We start from the raw sequence: 21256 nt of genomic DNA, 5'->3' as shown, positions 1-21256 counted from the left end.
CATAACCATGTGGAGCAAAGTAATGTGGAATGTTCTTTGAGTTTCCTGAGTGGTCACTAATGTTACAAGTTAGGAGCCATTTCTTTTGTTTTAAGCTCTCAGCTGCTATATATCTCAAGGCTCAAACACACTGGGTGAGAACTGTAGTAGTCTGGAGGGAGATAAAAATGTGTCCATTTTTCTTCATTCGGCACTTGTATATAAAGCAGTTCCAGTTTTTAGCTAGTGACTTGAATTTTTGGCTGGATAGAATTTTGCTCAACCTTTCCCAACGTATCTCTGTTCCCCCCCCCTTTTTTTCTTATTGAAACCATTTTATAAAAGAAATTGAATCAAGTGTTTGAAAGGAGGGAGGAGTTAGCCAGTCAGGTGAGGTAGAGAAAAGCTTGGGCTTAAATTACCGATGGTTATCTGCGATCCCGTCCCCATTTCCTTACATCTTGAGTTTCCCCCTTTATGGGTGCCTGGGTAGAGGACCCCTATGAAACCCTGATCTGTAGAGGTCTGAGAGGTGATGCGAGTTCAGCTCCTCACTTTTGCACATGATCAAATTCAACTCATTCCAGCCAGGGGAGTCTTTTTAATCTGTGATTTAAAGACAGCACATGAAGAGCTGCCGTAGAAACTCAACAGAGTTTGTCGACTTTGCACTTGGGAAATTTTTCTATCATAAGTAAATTTTAATCAATCTAATGAATACTATGTTTTCCTTAGCATCCATGTGAGGTGACACAGGAAGCCTTTTGGATCTTCATACTTTAAAAGAAAATATTTGTTTCTAGCACAGAAAATGCTTCCTGCCTGATTGCTTAGTGTGAGTCCTGTGTAGTGTTCAGGAACATGCGCAGGGTCCCACTGGACACTTGGCCAATGTAGATGATAAAGAGGCCACACAGCCGTTAGCCTTGGGAATCCCCAGAATTTGTTTCACAACCTTTAAGTAACTCATTTTTTTTAAAAAGCATTTTGCTCTTTATTATAGAAATCTAGAGGGAGGTGATGGTTTCTGGTCATCGTCTAGTGTGTGAAAGTCCTTCTCATTGGTATTTAGGTCATGGAATGTAATGCACTATTGGTCCCTGCGTGAGCTATTGAGCTATGTTATAGGCACAGCCACGCATTGCATTACGGTTTGGTAACACTCACTCACAGAAGCGGCTGCGAGGGAATATCCTCATACTGTCGGCATCCCTCACGCTGAATACAGCAGCTCAGTGCATCTTCCCTATTCGACAGCTCCCTTCTTCATTTGTGGAACATTGAGTGTGCAGAGTGGATGAATGGTGAATGGGAGGAGGGCCTTTCCTCTGACGGACTCCTGGGAGCCTCCCTTGAGTTAATCTCACTGAACTGAGCAGGCGCTGTGGCCTGATGAAGCTGCAGCTCACCTTTTCTTCTGCCCATGGTCCTCTCTGGATGTACCCAGCGTCTCTTCCAGAGCTCCGAAAACAAACTGGTACAGAGATGTCAACCCTGAGTGACATCCACGCGCATCTCATTTAACCCTTCACAGGGTCCTGGGCCATCTGGGTACTTTCCCCTTTTGTCAGCAAGGAAACAGACTTGGAAAGGTTAAGAGATGAAGCCAGTCAGCTAGCAACTGTTGGAAACTGATTTGAAAGCAAGCCTTCCACACTCCTAAATGAGTCCCTACTGCTCCTCTCTGACTCCACTGCTGCCTGGCCCTGCGAGACTTAATACATTTGTAGGTGTGAGCATCATTCCAGCTCCCTTCACTCGGTCCTCACTGCCCGTGCCCACTGCTCTCCAGTTGTTCTTCGTTTCCTCCCGGCTATACTCGTGATGTACAGTGGGACCACAGTCAAAGTTGTTGAATGTCTCTGAGCTTCAGTGTCCTCGTTTTCACCACGAGAAAGTCACAGCTGGCAGTTTGTTCGGAGAACGAGTATGTATCCAGAAAGCTAGAACTGTTAAGAGCGTATAGTTAGACTCAGCCACACCTCCTGCTTCACTTTTTTTATAGGTTGCTGAGTAAGCCATAAAGTGGTGTATTGGTGATCATGTTTTCTCCTTCACCAGTCTCCATCTGTCTGTCTGTGTATCATCTGTCTTTCTGTCTGTTGGTCTATTCTGGATGTCTTGGGCTTTTGAATAAATACATTTTAAAGTGTTTTTTTTTTTTTTTTTTTTTTTTTTTTTTGCCTCGGAAACAAACTGAAGCATCCCTGAGTGGTGATGTCTCTCCAGTCAGCTTTGGACACACAGATCCTTACAGAAGGGTTGGGGTGGAGCTGAGGAAGCTTTTACTCAGACATTGTGAGGTGATGAGAATGAGCGGGTGAAGGTAGTCAGAGAGAACTGCACTAAGATTAAGAGCTGACTTAATCTTAGCTCTTTAAAAATGTATAGCCTAGAATATCATCTAAATTATCCTTTTATCTTACTTCTGTGAGAGTGTATCGTACTGGGCAAAATCAGGGCCTTGCTAATGGTCACACAGGGAATCCTTCCAGTGCCACTAACTCTTCCTTGGAAACAGACTAAATGATTTGCCGTAATTTGTTGAACCACTCCTCCTGCTCTGTAGGTGCCTTTGCTAAGTGGGACTCTTCGAGGTACAAGCCCTTCACCTGGGGACCTATTCAGGCCTTCGCGCACGTGACTGCTCTTTCAAGGCTGCAATGTCCGCCTGACTCACATCTCTCTTTTCTCCGCAGGTCAGTAAGATTGTGTCAAATGTTCCTCAGCTGGAGTTTCTAAACCTGAGTTCCAATCCTCTGAATCTGTCGGTTCTAGAGAGAACATGTGCTGGGTCCTTCTCGGGGGTTCGCAAACTTGTCCTCAACAACAGCAAAGCATCATGGGAAACAGTGCACACGATACTTCAGGAGTTACCAGAGTAAGCCCAGCGAGCACAGGGGAGTGGGGTCATGTTGCCATATGTGTCTCTGCTGATCTCTCAGCTCAGAAACTCTAGAGCTGTAGGTTGAATGGAAAAAGGTCAGAAAAATGAAGTCACTGGGGTGAGAGTGTGGGGTGACCTGCTCACCTTTCCAGGGGCACAGCTGGGAGACATGGGATGGCTCTTGAGAAGCACTTGCTGTCCCGAGCACCTCTTTAATCTTCTGATTGCCCAATTTAAGAATTGCTTTAGCCTTTTCTTTAGAAGAAAAAAAATGTGTTGACGTTGAGATGACTGGGCACCTCTGTAGGCTGATGCAAAGTGGACCTGCACAGAGGAAACCTCTGCCAGAAAGAAAGAAAGCTGGAATTTCTTTGATTTTTCTTTTTTTTTTTTTGCTTTTTCTTTCTTTTTTTTTTATTGAGAAAAGGAAAAAATAGTATCCGCCTCTTCCCAGCCTCCCATTTCCCTCCCCCTCCTCCCACCCTTCTCCTGCTCCCCCAAACTCCTCTCCCCCTCCCTCTCCAGTCCATAGAGCAGTCAGGGTTCCCTCCCCTGTGGAAAGTCCAAGGTCCGCCCCCCTCCGTCCATGTCTAGGAAGGTGAACAACCAAACTGGCTAGGCTCCCACAAAGCCAGAACATGAAGTAGGGTCAAAACCCCGTGCCATTGTCCTTGGCTTCTCATCAGCCCTCATTGTTTGCCATGTTCAAAGAGTCGGTTTTATCCCATGCTTTTTCAGTCACAGTCCAGCTGGCCTTGGTGAGCTCCCAATAGATCAGCCCCCTTGTCTCAGTGGGTGGGTGTGCCCCTCGTGGTCCCGACTTCCTTGCTCATCTTCTCCCTCCTTCTGCTCCTCATTGGGACCTTGGGAGCTCAGACCAGTGCTCCAGTGTGGGTCTCTGTCTCTATCTCCATCCATCACCAGATGAAGGTTCTATGGTAGTATGCAAGATATTCGTCAGTATTGCTATAGGATAGGGTCATTTCAGGTTGCCTATCCTCAGCTGCCCAAGGGACTAACTGGGGACAAATGATCCAGGCTCCCAGGATCCGGCCTCACACCACTCACTGCACCTGAGTTCTTCACTGTTAAGCTAATCAGCTTTCTTCACGATGAACAGCTTCTAGTATGGCACCGAATTAATTGTTCTTTGAGACAGGGTCTCATGAAGCCCAGGCTGGCCTCACACTCACTGTGTAGCCGAGGCTGGCATTGAACTCCTTATTCTCCTGGCTCTACCCTGTAGGTGCCAGAATGACTTGTGTGTACCATTAGTTGTGGCAGTTGAATTAACTTAAATTCAGGTGTCACTTGCTAACCATGTGACCTTTGACATCCCCTTAACCTCTTTGGGCCCAGTTTCCTTGCCTGTGAAGTGGACACCATTATATGTTCCTGGCACAAGGGCTGACACAGGGTAGGGATATGGTAGTTATCGTTTCTTTTTATAAACATTTCTCCACGTTTTCTGGGATTTTCTTCTGTTGTCTCTCGGCTTAATTAAGTCTGTCCCTCCTTGGAAGCCGGGCATTCTTTCCTGTGTTGTAGACTTGCACTTCAGTTTCATTGCTCCAGAGGACACTTGTTCTAAGAGTTAGTGCCGCATGCTCTGGCGTTCGGTTAAGCACAGGACTAACCCAGCAGCAGCTCCCAGCAGCCTCTGATGCTTCACTCTGGATTTCCCTTCCCAGAGATACACTGTTCTGAGCTGCAGGAAAACCCATTTATATTTTGTCTGTGATATAGCCAGAGTCTTATATATAGTGTGATTGTTTATTTTTAGTTTTTAAGACAGTGTATCACTGAGTAGCCAGGCTAGCCTTGGATTGATGCTCTTCCTTCCCCATCCTCCTGGGGTTCCTGGCCCTTGCGTCCTTTAGTTACTGAATGTATGGCGGTGTGTCTGAAGGTAAAACTCAACTGCTCTAAACAATTGGCTGTTTCCTTTCTCTCTGCAGTCTGGAGGAGCTCTTCCTGTGCCTTAATGACTATGAAACAGTGTCTTGTCCTTCTGTTTGCTGTCATTCCCTTAAGCTCCTACACATAACAGACAATAACCTCCAAGACTGGACTGAAATCCGAAAGCTCGGTGTAATGTTCCCTTCACTGGATACCCTGGTCCTGGCCAACAATCACTTGAATGCTATCGAGGAGCCTGCTGACTCCCTGGCGAGGCTGTTTCCTAATCTGCGATCCATCAGCCTTCACAAGTCAGGTGAGGCACAGGCTTGCCCTCGTTCTGTGTCAGTCTGGTCAAGTTCATCATGGAATATAATAAAAATGTGTTTTGTTCATAACTATACTGGTAACAGGGTAGGTTTTCATGTACCTACGATCCACTTAATTTAAGACATCATTTTCTTCTTAAGTAATAAGTGTTAAGGAGCATAGAATTATTTTCACAATTTATATTTTATACATTAAAAAGAGTCATAAAGAAGTAAAATGAAATTGATGTAGTTATTAAAAGACAGAAAAGAATTATAAACTATATCATTTTACCTAGATGCAGAGTAAGGAATCCTGGTCTGGCAGCCTTTTTAAATGCTCATCCATACATTCTTGATTGTCACCTTATTGCTGCTGTATCCTGTACATTACAAGAATGAATATGTGTTAATGATTTTTATTTAAGACCAGCTTTAGGTTCACGGAAAACTTAAGTAGAAAGTACAGATGGTTTCTCATGTGTGAACAACCTGCCCCCATTTTGTACCTCCCACCCCCACTGGCATGTTTGTACCGTGCCCATCAATGAGCTGGTTCTGACATGTCATGCATCTGAGAGTCAATAGGGTGAACCCCATGGGCTTTGAGAAATGAGCAGAACAGCTCCTCCCTGTGGTGTGCACAGACTGGCTCAGTGCTCTCCCGGTGCCCCGTGGTCCACCTGTTCTTCCCTCTAATGCTGACATGCTCTGGTCCTCTGTTGTCTCTGCACTTCCACCTCAGCCACAGTCATTTATTTAGAGTCATGCCATGTGGTGCTTCTTTAAATAGGTATCTTTCACTTGGTAATTCGTATTTAAGCCCCTCATGCCTTGTCATCACTTGAGAAGTCCTTTCTTGTCAGCCTAAAATGATACTCCATTTTCTAGGGGGCACCATAGTTTATCCATCCTCTGCTGAAGGCTTTGATTTACTTTCCAGTTTGAACAACTATGAGTAAAGCTGAAACCATTTGTTCAGATTTTCAAGTGGGCATAAGCTTTCAGTTTGTTTAGGTAAATGATAAAGGTAGAACAGCTGAATCATATAGTAAGATTGTACTTAGTTTTGAAAGAAACCTAAACTGTCAAAGCAGTTGCACCAGTTTCCATTTCTCCCAGCTCTGCATGAGGAGTTGTGTTGCCCCACATGCTTGACAGCATTGGGTGTTGGCAGTGATGTATGCTTTGACTTCTAATAAGGGTCTTCAATTTAAAGTTCCCTAACTGCCAAACAGGGAAGAGCCTTTCTGTCTGCTTACTTTTCCTATGTTGTCATCTGTGAAAAGGTGGGTTTAGGGATTTTTTTCACTTTTGGTTATAGTTAGGTTGTTAGTTGGATTGTCACTGGGTTGAGATACTATTCTTGGGAAGATGAGAGCAAACACTCCAGATAAGGTACTGACCAAAAAAAAAAAAAAAAAAAAGATACCATCAAAAGTCCAACTTGATGAACCTGTGAGTTTTCTTGGGGTTATTTATAGAACTATGGGCGAGAGATTACTTACAGGAGCAGAAATTGCACAATGATGGTTGTATCAGCAAACCCACCCAGCATGAGTGACAGTGCACAAAAACTGGAGACCCGGAGCACACTGAAGAGGCAAGTCAGCAAGGTGGACGGTGTCCTTGTCCAAGTGGATCAGTTGGTCTTTGTTTTTTTCTAGGCAGTCTGACTAGTCTCTACTTTGTCCAGGCATGTGGGCTTGTCTGCCCTTGATTCTCAGCAGTCTTTACCATTTATATTGTTGGGGAGGGAGGGAGGGACCTAGTGAATCTAGTCAGTTTCAGGAACTTCCTGAAACTAATGTTCAGTTGTTTACTTCCAGTCTTAGGAGCATCCCTATAGCATTTCATGCCCCTTAGAATGGTCTGTTGTTTCCCCTCCCTGTAAACATTCTGCCTTAAATATTTTCCTTCAAGATAGAAGATTTTAATCTGGAGGAACCTGCCACACAACAGGTTGAACTATTAGTTGGGTTGTAAGTTGGATTTTTGTTGGGTTATTAGTTGGATTGTTGTTAGTTTGATATCTGAGTTAATAGGCTGTTAGTTGGGTTTTTAGGTTGTAGTTGAATTGATTTCAATGCTGTAGAGTGAGCCTAGGGTCTCGTTTGTGCTGTCTATCAGTGACCTATATTTCTTGCCTTCTTTTTACTTTTGATTTTGAGATGAGGTCTCACTAAGTTGATCAAGTTAGTCTTGAACCTATGACCCTCCTTTTTTAGCCCCTTGAGTAGCTGGGAGAATAGACTGGTTCTACCAGACCCAGCTTATTGAACTTTAAAAGTTTTTGTATCTTTCCATCAATGGACTTTTGTTAAATGTGTCTTTTGCAAAAAAACTTCTCCCAATCTGACTTTTCTCTCATTTTTAAACTTAGCTTTCTTCCTAGTTCTTAAAACAACTACATACTTAAAAATAGCTGTGACTTAAAACTGAAAAAGATGAACTTAGTTTAATTCTCTATAGAGATTATGATGATGAGTAGGAAATGCGTTTTTTTCTTTCTTTTTATTTATTTATTTATTTATTTAAATTTAGTTATTTATTAAAGATTTCTGCCTCCTCCCCGCCACCGCCTCCCATTTCCCTCCCCCTCCCCTGATCAAGTCCCCCTCCCTCATCAGTCCAAAGAGCAATCAGGGTTCCCTGCCCTGTGGGAAGTCCAAGGACCACCCACCTCCATCCAGGTCTAGTAAGGTGAGCATCCAAACTGCCTAGGGTCCCACAAAGCCAGTACGTGCAGTAGGATCAAAAACCCATTGCCATTGTTCTTTAGTTCTCAGTAGTCCTCATTGTCTGCTATGTTCAGCGAGTCCGATGCGTCTTTTCTGAACGTTACACACATGCCATGGCACACGTACAGAGGCCAGAGGACAACTTGCAGAAGTCAGCTTTCTCCTTTTACCATGTATGTCCTCAGGAACTGAACTCAGATGGTCAGACTTGGTGTCAGGCACCTTTATCTGCTTAGCCATCTCACTGGCCCCTAAAAATGCATTCTAAAAGCCACGATTTTGCACATGGAAGCTTTTTATTTCACAGATTGACAACCCTTGGCATAACTCTCCTGCATCTAGGTAGACGCACCCACTGGTAAGAGAAGAGGACAGCTGTGACTTGAGATAGTTCTGTGCCAGCATCCTCACGTGTCCTCCCTCTGACTTCACCCTTGCTGCAGGGCACGGCAAACACAAAGCAGTTATGTTCTCTGAAATGGATTTCCCATGGCCACTCGTTCTCTTGGGATGTCGCGTGTGTGTGTCTGACTTGGGAGTCAGATATCGGCTTGGGTGACACACTTGCCCACGGCCAGCGAGAACTGCAGTTTAGAGCTCAGTGTCTTCCCCTCACTACTTACTTCAGGGTTTGGGGTTACTGTACTCATGGTTCGGGTTGGTTTTGCCAGTGATCTTGCACCCATTTTCCTGCCCCCAGCATGAGGGTAGCATGAAGGTAATAAGTCTTAGTTTCTAGCTCTCTGCTCTTGTCATGTTAGAACACGTTAGGGGAAAGTTTGCCCTGCCACCATCACCTCAGAGAGTCGCAGTCCATTAGTCTGCGTTTCAGTAAAAGAAGTCAATTGAGTAACTTTTTAGAAAAATCACAGCATGCGCCTGTTTACTGGAACCGTGATGACCCAATTAGATGCCGTTGTTGTGGAACAGGAGATGGGAGCGTGTTGAAGAACCAGGCCCACCCTCTCTGTCCTTCACAGTTGAACTCACAAAGATGGGAGAAGCTCTGGCAAGTGGGTTTGTTTGTCGTTTTTGTTGCTTTTGGCAGCGCCTTACTATCCTGCCTTAGCTGCCCTTGAACTCCAGATCCTCCTGCCTTCACTTGAGCAGGTGAGAATATAGACACGCAGCAGAGCGCTGAGCCTGTTTTCCAGGGAAGTTACTTTGAAGTTTAACCATGTCCATTACTGTATCCTTGGAAAGGGGCCAGATTCTGGCTGGCTGTTTGCACCTCAGCATTTCAGGAATTGCTAGGTAACTGCTTGGCCATCTTTATCTTCTTCCTTTTGTTCTTTTCTGGGTTTACCTAAATAATATCTTTTTTTCCAATTAGGTTTGCAGTCATGGGAAGACATTGACAAACTAAATTCCTTCCCCAAGCTTGAAGAAGTGAGATTGCTAGGAATTCCTCTTCTGCAGCCATATACCACTGAGGAACGCAGGAAACTGGTGGTGGCCAGGTATGTTGTCCTGCTCCCTCCTGCTGCTTTCTGAAGGGGCCTTAAAGGGCAGGATACTCTTTGGGGTGCTGTGCATTGTCCCTCTCCTGAGCAGATTGTGCTTAAGCTGCTTCTGTAGCACTCAGGCCTGGATAAGAAGAAATATAATGGCGTGAGCAAGACCTGTAGCTGTCCTGCCTTGGCCACTTTACACCCTTGTAAATAGATGTTTTCTCTGTTTGTCATTAAATGCTTAGAATATTTGAAAGCCCATTTAGGGTGATGAGTGAAAGCCTATTGATGGAGAATCATCTGCTGCAGGTATCCTTATTTCCTCTAACACAGTGGTCATGTAAAGAGCATTTATACCTGGAAATGGAGCCTTCTCAGTGTGTCTTTTCTTCTTGGGAATCTATCTCTTGGTTGACTTAAGAAGGCTGGCTGTTACCATCTTCCATGCTCCTGGCTTTTTCTGTCTCTGGCGCTATCTCTGCACATTGCTGCAGCTTCCCTCCAGTGTGGATGCTCGTATGAACCTTTAGCAGAAAGAAGATTTAGGCTAAAATGAAAAGAGCCCCAGGGCTTTGCTTTGCTCTCTGTGTGCACCCCACGTGGAGCTCTTGAAGGATGGGCAGTAGGCTTTGGGGTTTCTGCAGAAGAGGCCTCCTTAAGCACAGCATTGATCTTTTGCCCAGCTAATGCCTGGCTCCACACTCCCATGCCCGTACTTCTAACCACAGTCAGAAGGCTCACTGTTCTCTTGGGAAGCCCGAGTCTTGTGGTAGGCAGGCTTTAGGCTTTATGTTCTTCACACAGTTCATTTACAAGCATAAGATGATTTGTGAGTTATATATTCATTTTGTACGAACTACACTTTGAACTTGTGCTATTTAACATGGCAGCCACCAGTCTAGGTGGCTATGAGCACTTCAAATAATGCCTCTGCTAATTTGAAATATAAAACAGACACTAGATTTCCCTTAGTTCATGAGTAAGAGACTACAGAAGAAATCATGACTTCTTAAAATATTGATTACATGTGGAAATGCTCATATTCTGGTTATATTATATTAAATAAAATATATTGTTACAATTTTACCTTTCTGCTTTTTAAAATGGACTAGAGAGGTGGCTCAGTTGTTAAGAGTACTTGCTGCTCTCCCAAGGACCTGAGTTTGGTTCCCAGTACCCATATCAGGTGCTATACAGCTACCTGTATCTCCAGCTCTAAAGAGCCTGTTACCCTCTCTGGGTCTCTTTAGACACCTTCACATGTAAGTACAAAGATAGACACGTACAGGAAAAAAAAAAGAATAAAAGCCAATTTTAAAGTGGAGCTACTGGGTACTTCCGCCACATCAATGGGCTGCGTTCATCACCTAAGGTGGACAGTGTGACTTAGAGCCATGCTCTGAAATGTTAGGTTTGAAACAGAAGATCAGCATCATATCCAAAAATACAACGGTCTTTATTTCATCCTTTTGATGACTTCACTGTGTGTCAGTCTTCACACAGGAACAAGGCCCAGCCAGCTGTGTCCTTTCAAAAACGACAGCCCATTGTTTTATTTCCAGCTTCTTAAAATGTCCTGATTTGGCTTTCACTTATAGACTGCCCTCTGTTTCCAAACTCAATGGCAGCGTTGTCACCGATGGAGAACGAGAAGATTCTGAGAGGTTTTTCATCCGGTACTACGTGGACGTCCCACAGGAGGAAGTGCCATTCAGGTAAAAAGCTCTCAGCAGGTGCAGTAGAGAGCCAGGCCAGGGTCTGATCCTTTGGTACTTGGACTTAGAGAGAAAAGGAAGACATAAAAGCAGACATATTTTATCTTTCTTTCCATACTGCAGTGGTTTTCAACTTATGGGTCATGACCGCTTTGGGGGATCAAATGACCCTTTCACAGGGGTCACATGTCAGATATTTACATTATGGTTCATAATGGTATCAAAGTTACAGTTATAAAGTAGCAGTGAAATAATTTTTTGGCTAAGGCTCACTGCAACATGAGGGACTGTATTAAAGGGTTGCAGCGTTAGGCAGGATGAGAACCACTGCCGTGCATCCTCTCCAGTCTTCTGTAGACAAAGGGCTGGTATCTGGCTAACAGCTGTTTTCCCGCGCCGCGCTTTGTGTCACCAGTTTCTCTTCTCGGAGCACGAGTCATCTGTCCTCAAGCTGTGTGCTGTGTTTGCTTTGATGTGGCAGCTTCTGCAGATCAGCAGGCTTGGCAAGCGAGGAAAGGACTAGAAAGTGGGCTCTCGAAGGGATGAGTGTGGGTAGCTGCATAGGAGGAGTAGCAGGCCGAGATAGCATTGTCTGAGTTTGGGGAGGACGTTCTGGCTAGTGTGAAGAAGGCCCTGTAATACTCCAGAGATAAAGGGAAGGATAGAGGGTGCATTTCACCAAATACAAAAGAAAAGAGAACCCCAAAAACAGCTTTCCAGGTGTGGACAAATAGAATTGCTTGCCAGAAAAGTTCCATGCCTCCCTTATGTAAGAAAAAGCTTGGGGGGTAGGAGGATGACTGGGTCATTTAGAGCACTTGTTCTTGCAAAGGACCTGGGTTCCTTCTGACTTCCTAAGGTACCAGGAATGCATGTGCCACACATACATGTAAGCAAAATACTCATACATGTATGTTACAGGATATTTGATAGCACTGTGAAACTCCAAGACTGTGTTAATAAAATTAAACTTGGATCGGGGGCAGAGCCAGTGACTAGTTGGCAAGAATTGGCCATTGAGAGTATGGAGGACTAAGGAATAAAGATAGACAAACAGGAAGTAGTAGGGAGGGACCTAGAGATTTGGTGTGTTGGGGGGTGGCTTTGATTTGGAACAAGTGGAGAGATGCTTCTTTTGCTTGGTTGCCTGCCAAAAAGAAAGGTCAGTCAACTGGTTGCTTTTCAGTTTCTTTAATCTAGCAGATTTTGACTCCAACATCTGGCTCCCAAGTCTTTATTGATAAATAGAACAATAGAAACTTAGTTAAAACCTACATTTAGGGTCTAGAGAGATGGCTCAGTGGTTAAGAGCATTGGCTGCTATTCCAGAGGTCCTGAGTTCATTTCCCAGCACCACATGTTGGCTCACAACCATCTGTAGTGAGGTCTGGTGCCTTCTTCTGGCCTGTAGGAATATACACAGAATATTGTATACATAATAAATAAATAAATATTAAAAAAAAAACAACCCTACATTTAGTGGCCATGGCCAAGCCTGTGTTGGTGCCGGCAGGACCAGGAATCCTGCCAGGCCTCATCCCAAGTGGTGGCAGGGCACAGATGGCAGTTAAAATCAGTAGATTCAGGTGCAACCACTAAGCCGACAGAAAAACAACACATATAAATATTAGAAAGGAAAGAAAGAAGAAAGAAAGATGCTCAGTGAGGTGAGTATGCTTGCTAAGGAAGCGTGAGGACAGTTAAAGTTAGATGCTTAGTGCCAAGAGATATCTTAGCCTTCTGGGGAAATAGGAGGGGAAGACAGGAGAATCTGAAGCCCTTGGACCAGCTAGCTTTATGTGCACAGTGGAAAAAGAACAGTGAGACACTGTCTCAGATAAGGTGGAAGGTGAGACAGAGGCTGACCTCTGACCTCCACATGCACACTACAGCACATATGCACCACATCCACATACGCAGATACACACACATACAAGAAAGGAACAAAGAAAGAAGCTATCCTTGAAATATTAAAAAGAAAAGAAAAAAGAAATAGCTGGGCACAGTGGCATTTACCTGTAATCCCAGACCTCAGGAGGTAGAAGAGATAATAGAACCAGGAGTTTCAGTGATAGCTATAGCTACATAGAGAACCCCTTTATTGGGGGGGGGGGGATTAGTATTTATTTATTTATTTATTTATTTATTTATTTATTAAAGATTTCTGTCTCTTCCCTGATGCCGCCTCCCATTTCCCTCCCCCTCCCCCAATCAAGTCTCCCTCCCTCATCAGCCCAAAGAGCAATCAGGGTTCCCTGCCCTGTGGGAAGTCCAAGGACCACCCACCTCCATCCAGGTCTAGTAAGGTGAGCATCCAAACTGCCTAGGGTCCCACAAAGCCAGTACGTGCAGTAGGATCAAAAACCCATTGCCATTGTTCTTGAGTTCTCAGTAGTCCTCATTGTCTGCTATGTTCAGCGAGTCCGGTTTGGGATGTACTCACTCATATTTGGTTTCTAGCCATAAATAAAGGACATTGAGCCTATAATTCGTGATCCTAGAGAAGCTAAATAAGAAGGAGAACCCAAAGAAAAACATATAGGCATCCTCCTGAATATTAACCTTCATCAGGCGATGAAAGGAGACAGAGACAGAGACCCACATTGGAGCACCGGACAGAAATCTCAAGGTCCAAATCAGGAGCAGAAGGAGAGAGAGCACGAGCAAGGAACTCAGGACCGTGAGTGGTGCACCCACACACTGAGATAGTGGGGATGATTTATCAGAAACTCACCAAGGCCAGCTGGCCTGGGTCTGAAAAAGCCTGGGAGAACCCCTTTCTTGGACAAAAGAAAAAAGAAGAAGAAGGAAAAGAAGTAGGAAAGGAGGAAAGAGGAGGAGGAGGAGGTTTGGTAATTACATCTGTAATCCTAGCATTAAAGAGTTGGGAGTTCAAGGCTATCTTTGGCTACCTATTTTGAGGTTAGCAAGGGCTAAATGTCTTAAAACAATCAAACGAAAACACCACTATGAACAGTCAAACCAAAGCTGCAAAACCACAGCAAGAAATCTTCAAGAATAATAGGAACCCATACTAGAACCAAGGTTCAACCAAGCAAGGTGGACGTGGGGAGGGATGTGAGGCAGGTTAGTTGAACCTTATGTCTACAAATACTCATGATTCTGATCCAGTCTTGCTGGGTGTGCATGCTTTCTCCTCAAATGAGTTAATATTTACAGACTAATATTTGTGACATAAAGTGGTGGTCATTTTGTAGGGCTATAAATTTGCATAAAGAACTCTGTGGTTGTTTAGAAATACTTAAACTCTCAAGTATTTAAAGTATTAGAGAAATTAAAGATTCTCAAAATTCTTTAATTCAGAATAGCTAGCTGGGGGGGGTGTTATTTATTATATTTTAAAATAAACACTATAATATGAGGCTTAAACTAAATGAAAAAAAGAAAGAGGTTTAAAAGGTAGTCCGTGGCTGGCAAGGTGACTTATCAGGTCCATGAGTGATGGTGTTCACCACCAAGCCTGATGGTGGGAGTCTGACCTGTGGTGTGGAAGAACACAGCCCAGTCCTGCATGTTGTCTTGTGACCTCCACACACATCATGTCATGAACACTGACTGGTGCACCCAGGTGTGCTGGCTGCTTAATGTTCACTCACACACACACAGGAGTACACACAGAAAGTAGGTATATCTTAAACTTAAAATATGGTTCAGCATCTATTTTCATTTGACTAACTTACTAATACCTGCAGATACAGCTATGTAGGTGCAGATTGACAAAAAGGAATAATGGTGTAATTATCTTGAAGTGAATTTATTCCTCTGTAATAGTGTTCTACAATGAAAGCCATGGAAATCAACCTTGATTAGTTTTAATCAGCAGAGAAATGCTTTATTAGAATTTTGGGAAGAATTGTTAGTCAGGAACCAAGAGAGGCATTGACAACCTTCAGATCCTGTGTGATGTGGCACTGTTGTCTGTGGACATCACGGTGCTGGGCACTACCTCTGACTCCTCCGGTTATGTCTTTGGCCAGTGATTTCTGTCATTTAAAAATCTGTATTAAGTCCCTACTATGTACTAGTGGCTTTGTAGAGCTAGCCAATGAGGATGACCAGGACCCTCCTGTGTGACTCCCATTCTAATAGGGGCTTTCATTGGCTTTCACTTCAACCCCAACTGACCTTGAACCTAGGCCTTCTTGTCTCTGCCTTCTAAGTATGGGGACTACAGATGTGACCACCATTCTTGTTTTAACCACCATTGTTCTTTCTAGAAATTTTCCTGAACTGCTTTTGAGAGTCACTGAAACATCAGATTTTTGGTTGTTCATTTTGCTTTTCTATTGGACAGTGCTGAGGATAGAACCCAGGTTTGCCTGGTGAACACACACACACACACTCTCTGTCTCTCTGTCTCTCTCTGTCTCTGTCCCTCTCTCTGTCTCTGTCTCTCTCTGTCTATCTCTCTCTCTATGAGGTACATCTCCAGCATCCTGATCTTCATCACAATTTCACCAAAAGTAACAGCTTACTTCTTAATCTTTCCAACATCTGTGTATTCCTTTTCCCAGGTGTAAGAAAGCCAGTGTTCATGTGCATCCTCATTGTGGTCCTTGTGCAAATGGCAGTGTGTTTCTGGATGGATAGCTTTAGTGCTAAGTCTTGGACCTTCGGTGACATCCATATTACTTTTACTTTTATATCATGATACAAGTTGACTCAGCAGTGAAGTTGACCACTCTAGTTTACCTTTTACAGAATTATGAAATATGAGAAAGAAATGGGAAATAAATTGAAATTCGTAGGTATGTACATGCGCATAACAGTGAACCAAATATAAATGTGGATCGATACTGTTATACACTGACCCTAGGCCACAGCTGACATCACTGCTTTCTCCCATTGCTGCCACCCCCCTCAACCCCCCATTTGCTTATAACTCTCTTTGACTTCAGGAAATACAGCCAGAGCCAGCAGTTTCTGTTGGAGTCTAGTTTTACATATCTGTGCTTCCTTGTCTGGAAGCTCTCCCTCTCGACCTGGTAGTATAGGGAGATGCTAAAGAGAGCTAGCCTCTGGATTCCACCATGCCTAAATGTGACTCCTTTATTTCTCCTGACACTTAATAACCTACCTTGGCTGACATTTCTACAAACACTTTTGGGCGATACATTTGGCCTGGCATTGTGTAGAAATAGAATGGGTAGCTATGAGGTGCATTTCCAGGGGGATGTTGTTCTGAGGACTAAGCTTTGAAACCTTATAAAGCTTGCCAGTGTAAAAGCTGTTTGCTGGATGGGCTCAGGGTCTGGCATGCACTCGGCTGGCAGCCCTTGGGGTCGCAGGCCTACTCCGACTCAGGAAGAACTGGCATTATTTTGACCCAAGTGAAGAGGTCAGTAGAAATGTAAGGAGAGTTACCAGTCACCAAGTCTGTATGGTAACACTGTCTGTGGTTCTCTCAGTTTAATGCTGTAGTAGAACCAAGTTCATAGGCTCCTTAAAGTGATCCTAAAGACTCCACAATCCACTCACTGCTGCAAAGGATTCACACAGACTGTTTACTTTAATGCATTCCTTTATTCTGGTATAGGTATGTGTATATATATATGTGTGTGTGCACACATACACGCCAATGAATATGGAGGCCAGAGATTGCCTTCTGCTGCTTTCCTCAGTTGCCCTCCACATGATTTTTTGAGACAAGGTTTCTCATTGAAGCTAGGGCTCAATGATTTAGTTAGACTAGCTTGCAGACAAGTTCCAGGAGTCCTCCTATTTCAGAGATTATAGGTGTGTATATACAGATATAGATTATATCCCTGACCTTTCACAGTGGTGTTATGGATCTGAACCTAGGCTGCAGGCTCTGTACTGTCAGAGCTCTCTCTCTCCAGCCTCTGACACAGACTATTTAAGGACTCTCCCTTCCTTTCTACCTCTTTATCTCACTGTGCCCACTTTCCCATCCACTAGCGCTTAAGTGCCACCGCTTGGCTACTCCTGTCTTTCAAATGGACGTGGATAGACTAATTCCAGTCCTCTGCCTGCATCTTGGGCCTTTGAAGGCTTTTTCAGAACTGTGGGTGCTCCTCTTAGAGTAAGAAGTCCTTCTAAGGTTTTGTGAATAGAAGGTGTGTAAAGGGCCGTGTGGGTGACAAACATGATCACTTGTGTTATTCTTGTGTTCCTCAAGGTTTTGAATTCTTGCACACTGTTTGTCTGTCTGTCTGCCTGCTGCATGCATGCACACATACTTACACACACACACACACACACACACACACACACACACACACACACATTGGCATCTCAGCTTCCTTTAGCCTAGACCATGATTAAATTCACCTTCTGGTTAGCCAGCTGGATATACACTGTAACTGCTCTCAGCTGCTAATGGGGGCTATCAGATTTGAGACATTTTGGCAAGTTCTATGCTAACAGGGCCAGCAGAAGCTAAAAGTGCCCTTTCTTTCTTGGTCTGAGCTTGCAGGCTCTCCTTGTATACTTAGTTCTGATCATCTGTCTTCTCAGTGACCAGAGTTGTGTTTTGTGATTAACATCTCTGAGTGTGCCCTGATCGGATGCTAACTGGTCAGGATGTGTATGTGGAAGGTCTTAGTGCGTGCTGATAAGGGGATTTTAATGAATCAGACTCATTATTAAGCATGGAAGGCTTACCATGTTCACAGGGACTTTCAAAGCCTCCATACACCTTCATTCCAGCCCTCTCTTGCCCTCTTTTCTAAAGATATTTTACTTTATAGATTTTTTAAAAAATTATGTGTAGGCGTGTGTGGATCTGTATGCATGTAGGCGTGTGTGGATCTGTATGCATGTAGGCGTGTGTGGATCTGTATGCATGTAGGCGTGTGTGGATCTGTATGCATGTAGACGTGTGTGGATCTGTATGTATGTAGGCATGTGTGGATGTGTATGTATGTAGGCGTGTGTGGATCTGTATGTATGTAGGCATGTGTGGATCTGTATGCATGTAGGCGTGTGTGGATCTGTATGCATGTAGGCGTGTGTGGATCTGTATGTATGTAGGCATGTGTGGATCTGTATGCATGTAGGCGTGTGTGGATCTGTATGCATGTAGGCGTGTGTGGATCTGTATGCATGTAGGCGTGTGTGGATCTGTATGTATGTAGGCGTGTGTGGATGTGTATGTATGTAGGCGTGTGTGGATCTGTATGTATGTAGGCATGTGTGGATCTGTATGTATGTAGGCATGTGTGGATCTGTATGTATGTGGTTTGACTGTGAGTGCAGCCGTGGTGCAGACAGAGGTGTTAGATCCCCTGGAGCTGGAGTTGTGGGGAACTTGGGGCCACCCAGTGGCAGTGCTAGGAACTGAGCCATGGTCCACTGCAAGAGAAGCTTGTGTTCTTCTGAGCCATCCCCCCCACCGCCCTCTTTTTCCTTTCGCACTCCTCAGCTTTACTGTCGTCATTTGATTATTACAGACTTTACTCGCTTGCAGTTAAGAAACAAAGATATAAACTCTTGTATATTTTTTAAGGCTGCCTTAGCTGTTTTGTTAGAAAAATAAAGAATTCTTTCAGGGAGGGCATGAATTGGATCTTTATTATGTAGCCCAGGCTAGCCTCAAATTCATGCGATTTAAATTAATTTTTATTTAAGTATGTCAAGAGGATGAGTTGTATGGACACCTATGAAGGCCAGAAGAGCTCTTTGATTCCCTGGAGCTGGAGTTAACCGGTGATTTGTTAGTTGCCTAACAAGTGTTCTGAGAACCAAACTAAGCAGGAAACATTCTTAAACTCTGAACTATCCCTCCATCCCCTAGCTGTGAATTCTTGATGCTCCTTCCTCGGTCTTGTGAGTGCTGGGATATTAAGCATGCACCACCATGCCTGACTAGATTGTGTTTTGAATAGTACCTGCATTTCAGTCTCCTCCCTGGGCATAGTTTATGGGGATCTCACCCTAATTTCCTTTTATTTAAGCCCATAAGCTAATAGGTGCTATGCCTCATGGCCTTGGATTCATAAGCTCCTCATTCTTGGCAGTACTGTCAGTCACCCTGAGCCTTGCACGTGACCAGGGTGATAATTAGTCCTTCCACGTCTCCACCCAGAGGATTTAAGAATGTCTCTGTGAGCACTGATATGATACCCACTGGCCACTCCCAGGCAGAAACCAAGCACAGGTTACCCTTCATTACCTGAGAGGTTATTGCTTGTAATTCATCCAATCTCTGCTATTGATTTCTTAGTGCAAGCAATAGAATCAACTCTGAACAGGTTAAGTCGGGTAGGAATTTAGTAAGAGAATAATAGATGTTGTGCGGCTCACACAACTGACAAGAAGATTAGAGAATTATATCTGGGCAGGGTCAGTGGAACTCATGGCCCAGCCAGGATTTATGTATCCATACATGAGCAACATGCTTCTGCTAGTGAAGGTTGAACAGAACTCAGCAGGTGGTGTGTTGTAATAGGAGCGGCGGGGCTGCGTCCCCAGCACCCTGGCCGCCTGGCTAGTTTATGCTCCGAAATAACAACACACAAACTGTATTCATTTAAACACTGCTTGGCCCATTTCTATCTAGCCTCTTCTAGGCTAACTCTCGCACCTGGACTAGCCCATTTCTAATAATCTGCTGTAGCCCACGAGGTGGCTTACCAGGGAGATTCTAGCCTACATCCATCCTAGGTCGGAGCTTCATCGCGTGTGTCCCAGAGAGCAGAGCTATCGCATCCGCCCAGGAGAGGGGAGCATGGCGTCTCTGCTCCAGAGAGCAGAGCTGTCTAGTCTGAGCTCATTTCCTCTTCCTCCCAGCATTCTGTTCTGTTTACTCCTCCCACCTATGTTTTAACCTATGAGGGCCAAGCAGTTTCTTTATTGCTTAACCAATGAAATAAACAGATTGATATATGACACTCCCTCATCAGTGGTGTGCCACCATTGCCATCAGACCTTTGTGATGCAAAGGTCTACATGCCCGTGAGTCCTCAGATCTACATACACTGCCAACAACCTCTGAAGGAACTAGAAAAATGACTCAGCAGTTAAGAGTGCTTTCTGCTTTTGCAAAAGACCCAACTTGGTTCCTGGCATCCATGTGGCAGTCTGGAACTCTAGTTCCATGGGATCTAATGCCCTCTTGTGACATCCTTGGGCTCTTGCACACATGTGATGGACACAGAAATACACACAATCTGTCATGCCTGCATCTTTGCCTAGTACTTAAGATTTAAAATGACAGGCATATGTCATTTTTTCTCTTCTAGTTTTTGGGGAACATAAAATATCTTCTCTTTACTGTTCGTACTTTTTTTTTAGCTGCTTGCATTTCATGTGTTTTGAGTCATCCTCTTTCCCTGATGCCGTAATCAGAAGTAAATTTAGATATAGATAGCCAAAGTTGACTTCCATCATCCACTACAATGCATATTCCCTAGTAGTTTTTATATTTATTTCTTGGTGGATTTATTCAGTAAATTTTTTGAGCCCTAATGATATGTCAAACCATGTTATGCATTCAGAAAGAAACTGGGTGTTCATGACATGGCACAACAGATGAAGGTGCTTGCCACCAAGCCTGACAGCATGGGTAGCATCTCTGGTACCCACATGGTGAGAAGAGAAAACTCTCTCCCGAAAGTGCTTTTTGTGCCTCCGTATGTGCCATGGCACCCGTACCCGCAGAATAAATGAATGTAATGCAACTTTTAAAGTAGCAGTAGTGGCATTTGTGGTTGACAGCCAGAGGAAGTGACAGATAATAGTATGTAGTCCATATGCACTCAAGTGCATAGCACGTATAGTCCGCCATCACTGAATGGAAGCAGTGATACATGAGCAGAGCATTGGTGCTGGACTCACCCTCTTCTCTTCCAAGTTACCTAGATTACCTCTTCCTAAAGCACGGATGTGGCACACAGCCCTATGGAAGTGTGACTCCTGAGGTAATCCACTGTTTGTACTGAGTCACAAGGGCTTTGCTCTCTTGGAAGGTGTGTCCATTTGTTTTGGAGAAAACATTTCTCTTCCTGTGACTAAATCTGTTGGTGTGTTGGGGGGAGTGGTACTCTTAAGTCAGCGTCCAGCTCAGTTTCCTGTACCTACTTCCTCTACAGTCTCCTCTAGTAACACGGTTTCCTGTCCTGACTTCCTCTACAATCTCCTCTAGTAACACGGTTTCCTGTACCGACTTCCTCTACAGTCTCCTCTAGTAACATGGTTTCCTGTCCTGACTTCCTCTACAGTCTCCTCTAGCAACACGATTTCCTGTACCGACTTCCTCTACAGTCTCCTCTAGTAACATGGTTTCCTGTACCTA

The 21256-nt window shown here is 44.2% G+C and overlaps 1 protein-coding gene across 2 annotated transcripts in view; it reads left to right on the top strand.

Moving 5' to 3' along the window:
- Positions 1-21256, top strand: part of LOC121451665 (tubulin-specific chaperone cofactor E-like protein) — a 144650-nt gene that overhangs the window by 25735 nt on the left and 97659 nt on the right. For both annotated transcript variants that reach the window (XM_041657361.1, XM_041657363.1), the window contains exons 4-7: positions 2679-2860; positions 4825-5081; positions 9148-9274; positions 10864-10980. In XM_041657361.1, the coding sequence (XP_041513295.1) occupies positions 2679-2860; positions 4825-5081; positions 9148-9274; positions 10864-10980 (683 nt within the window). The remainder of the gene's footprint in view (positions 1-2678; positions 2861-4824; positions 5082-9147; positions 9275-10863; positions 10981-21256) is intronic.

This window comes from Microtus oregoni, unplaced genomic scaffold (assembly GCF_018167655.1).
Source record: "Microtus oregoni isolate MIOR12 unplaced genomic scaffold, Mior012 000008F_ref0000371, whole genome shotgun sequence".
NCBI lineage: Eukaryota > Metazoa > Chordata > Mammalia > Rodentia > Cricetidae > Microtus > Microtus oregoni.
The sequence above is the reverse complement of the archived record's forward strand: the minus strand, read 5'-3'. Positions and strand labels throughout refer to the sequence as shown.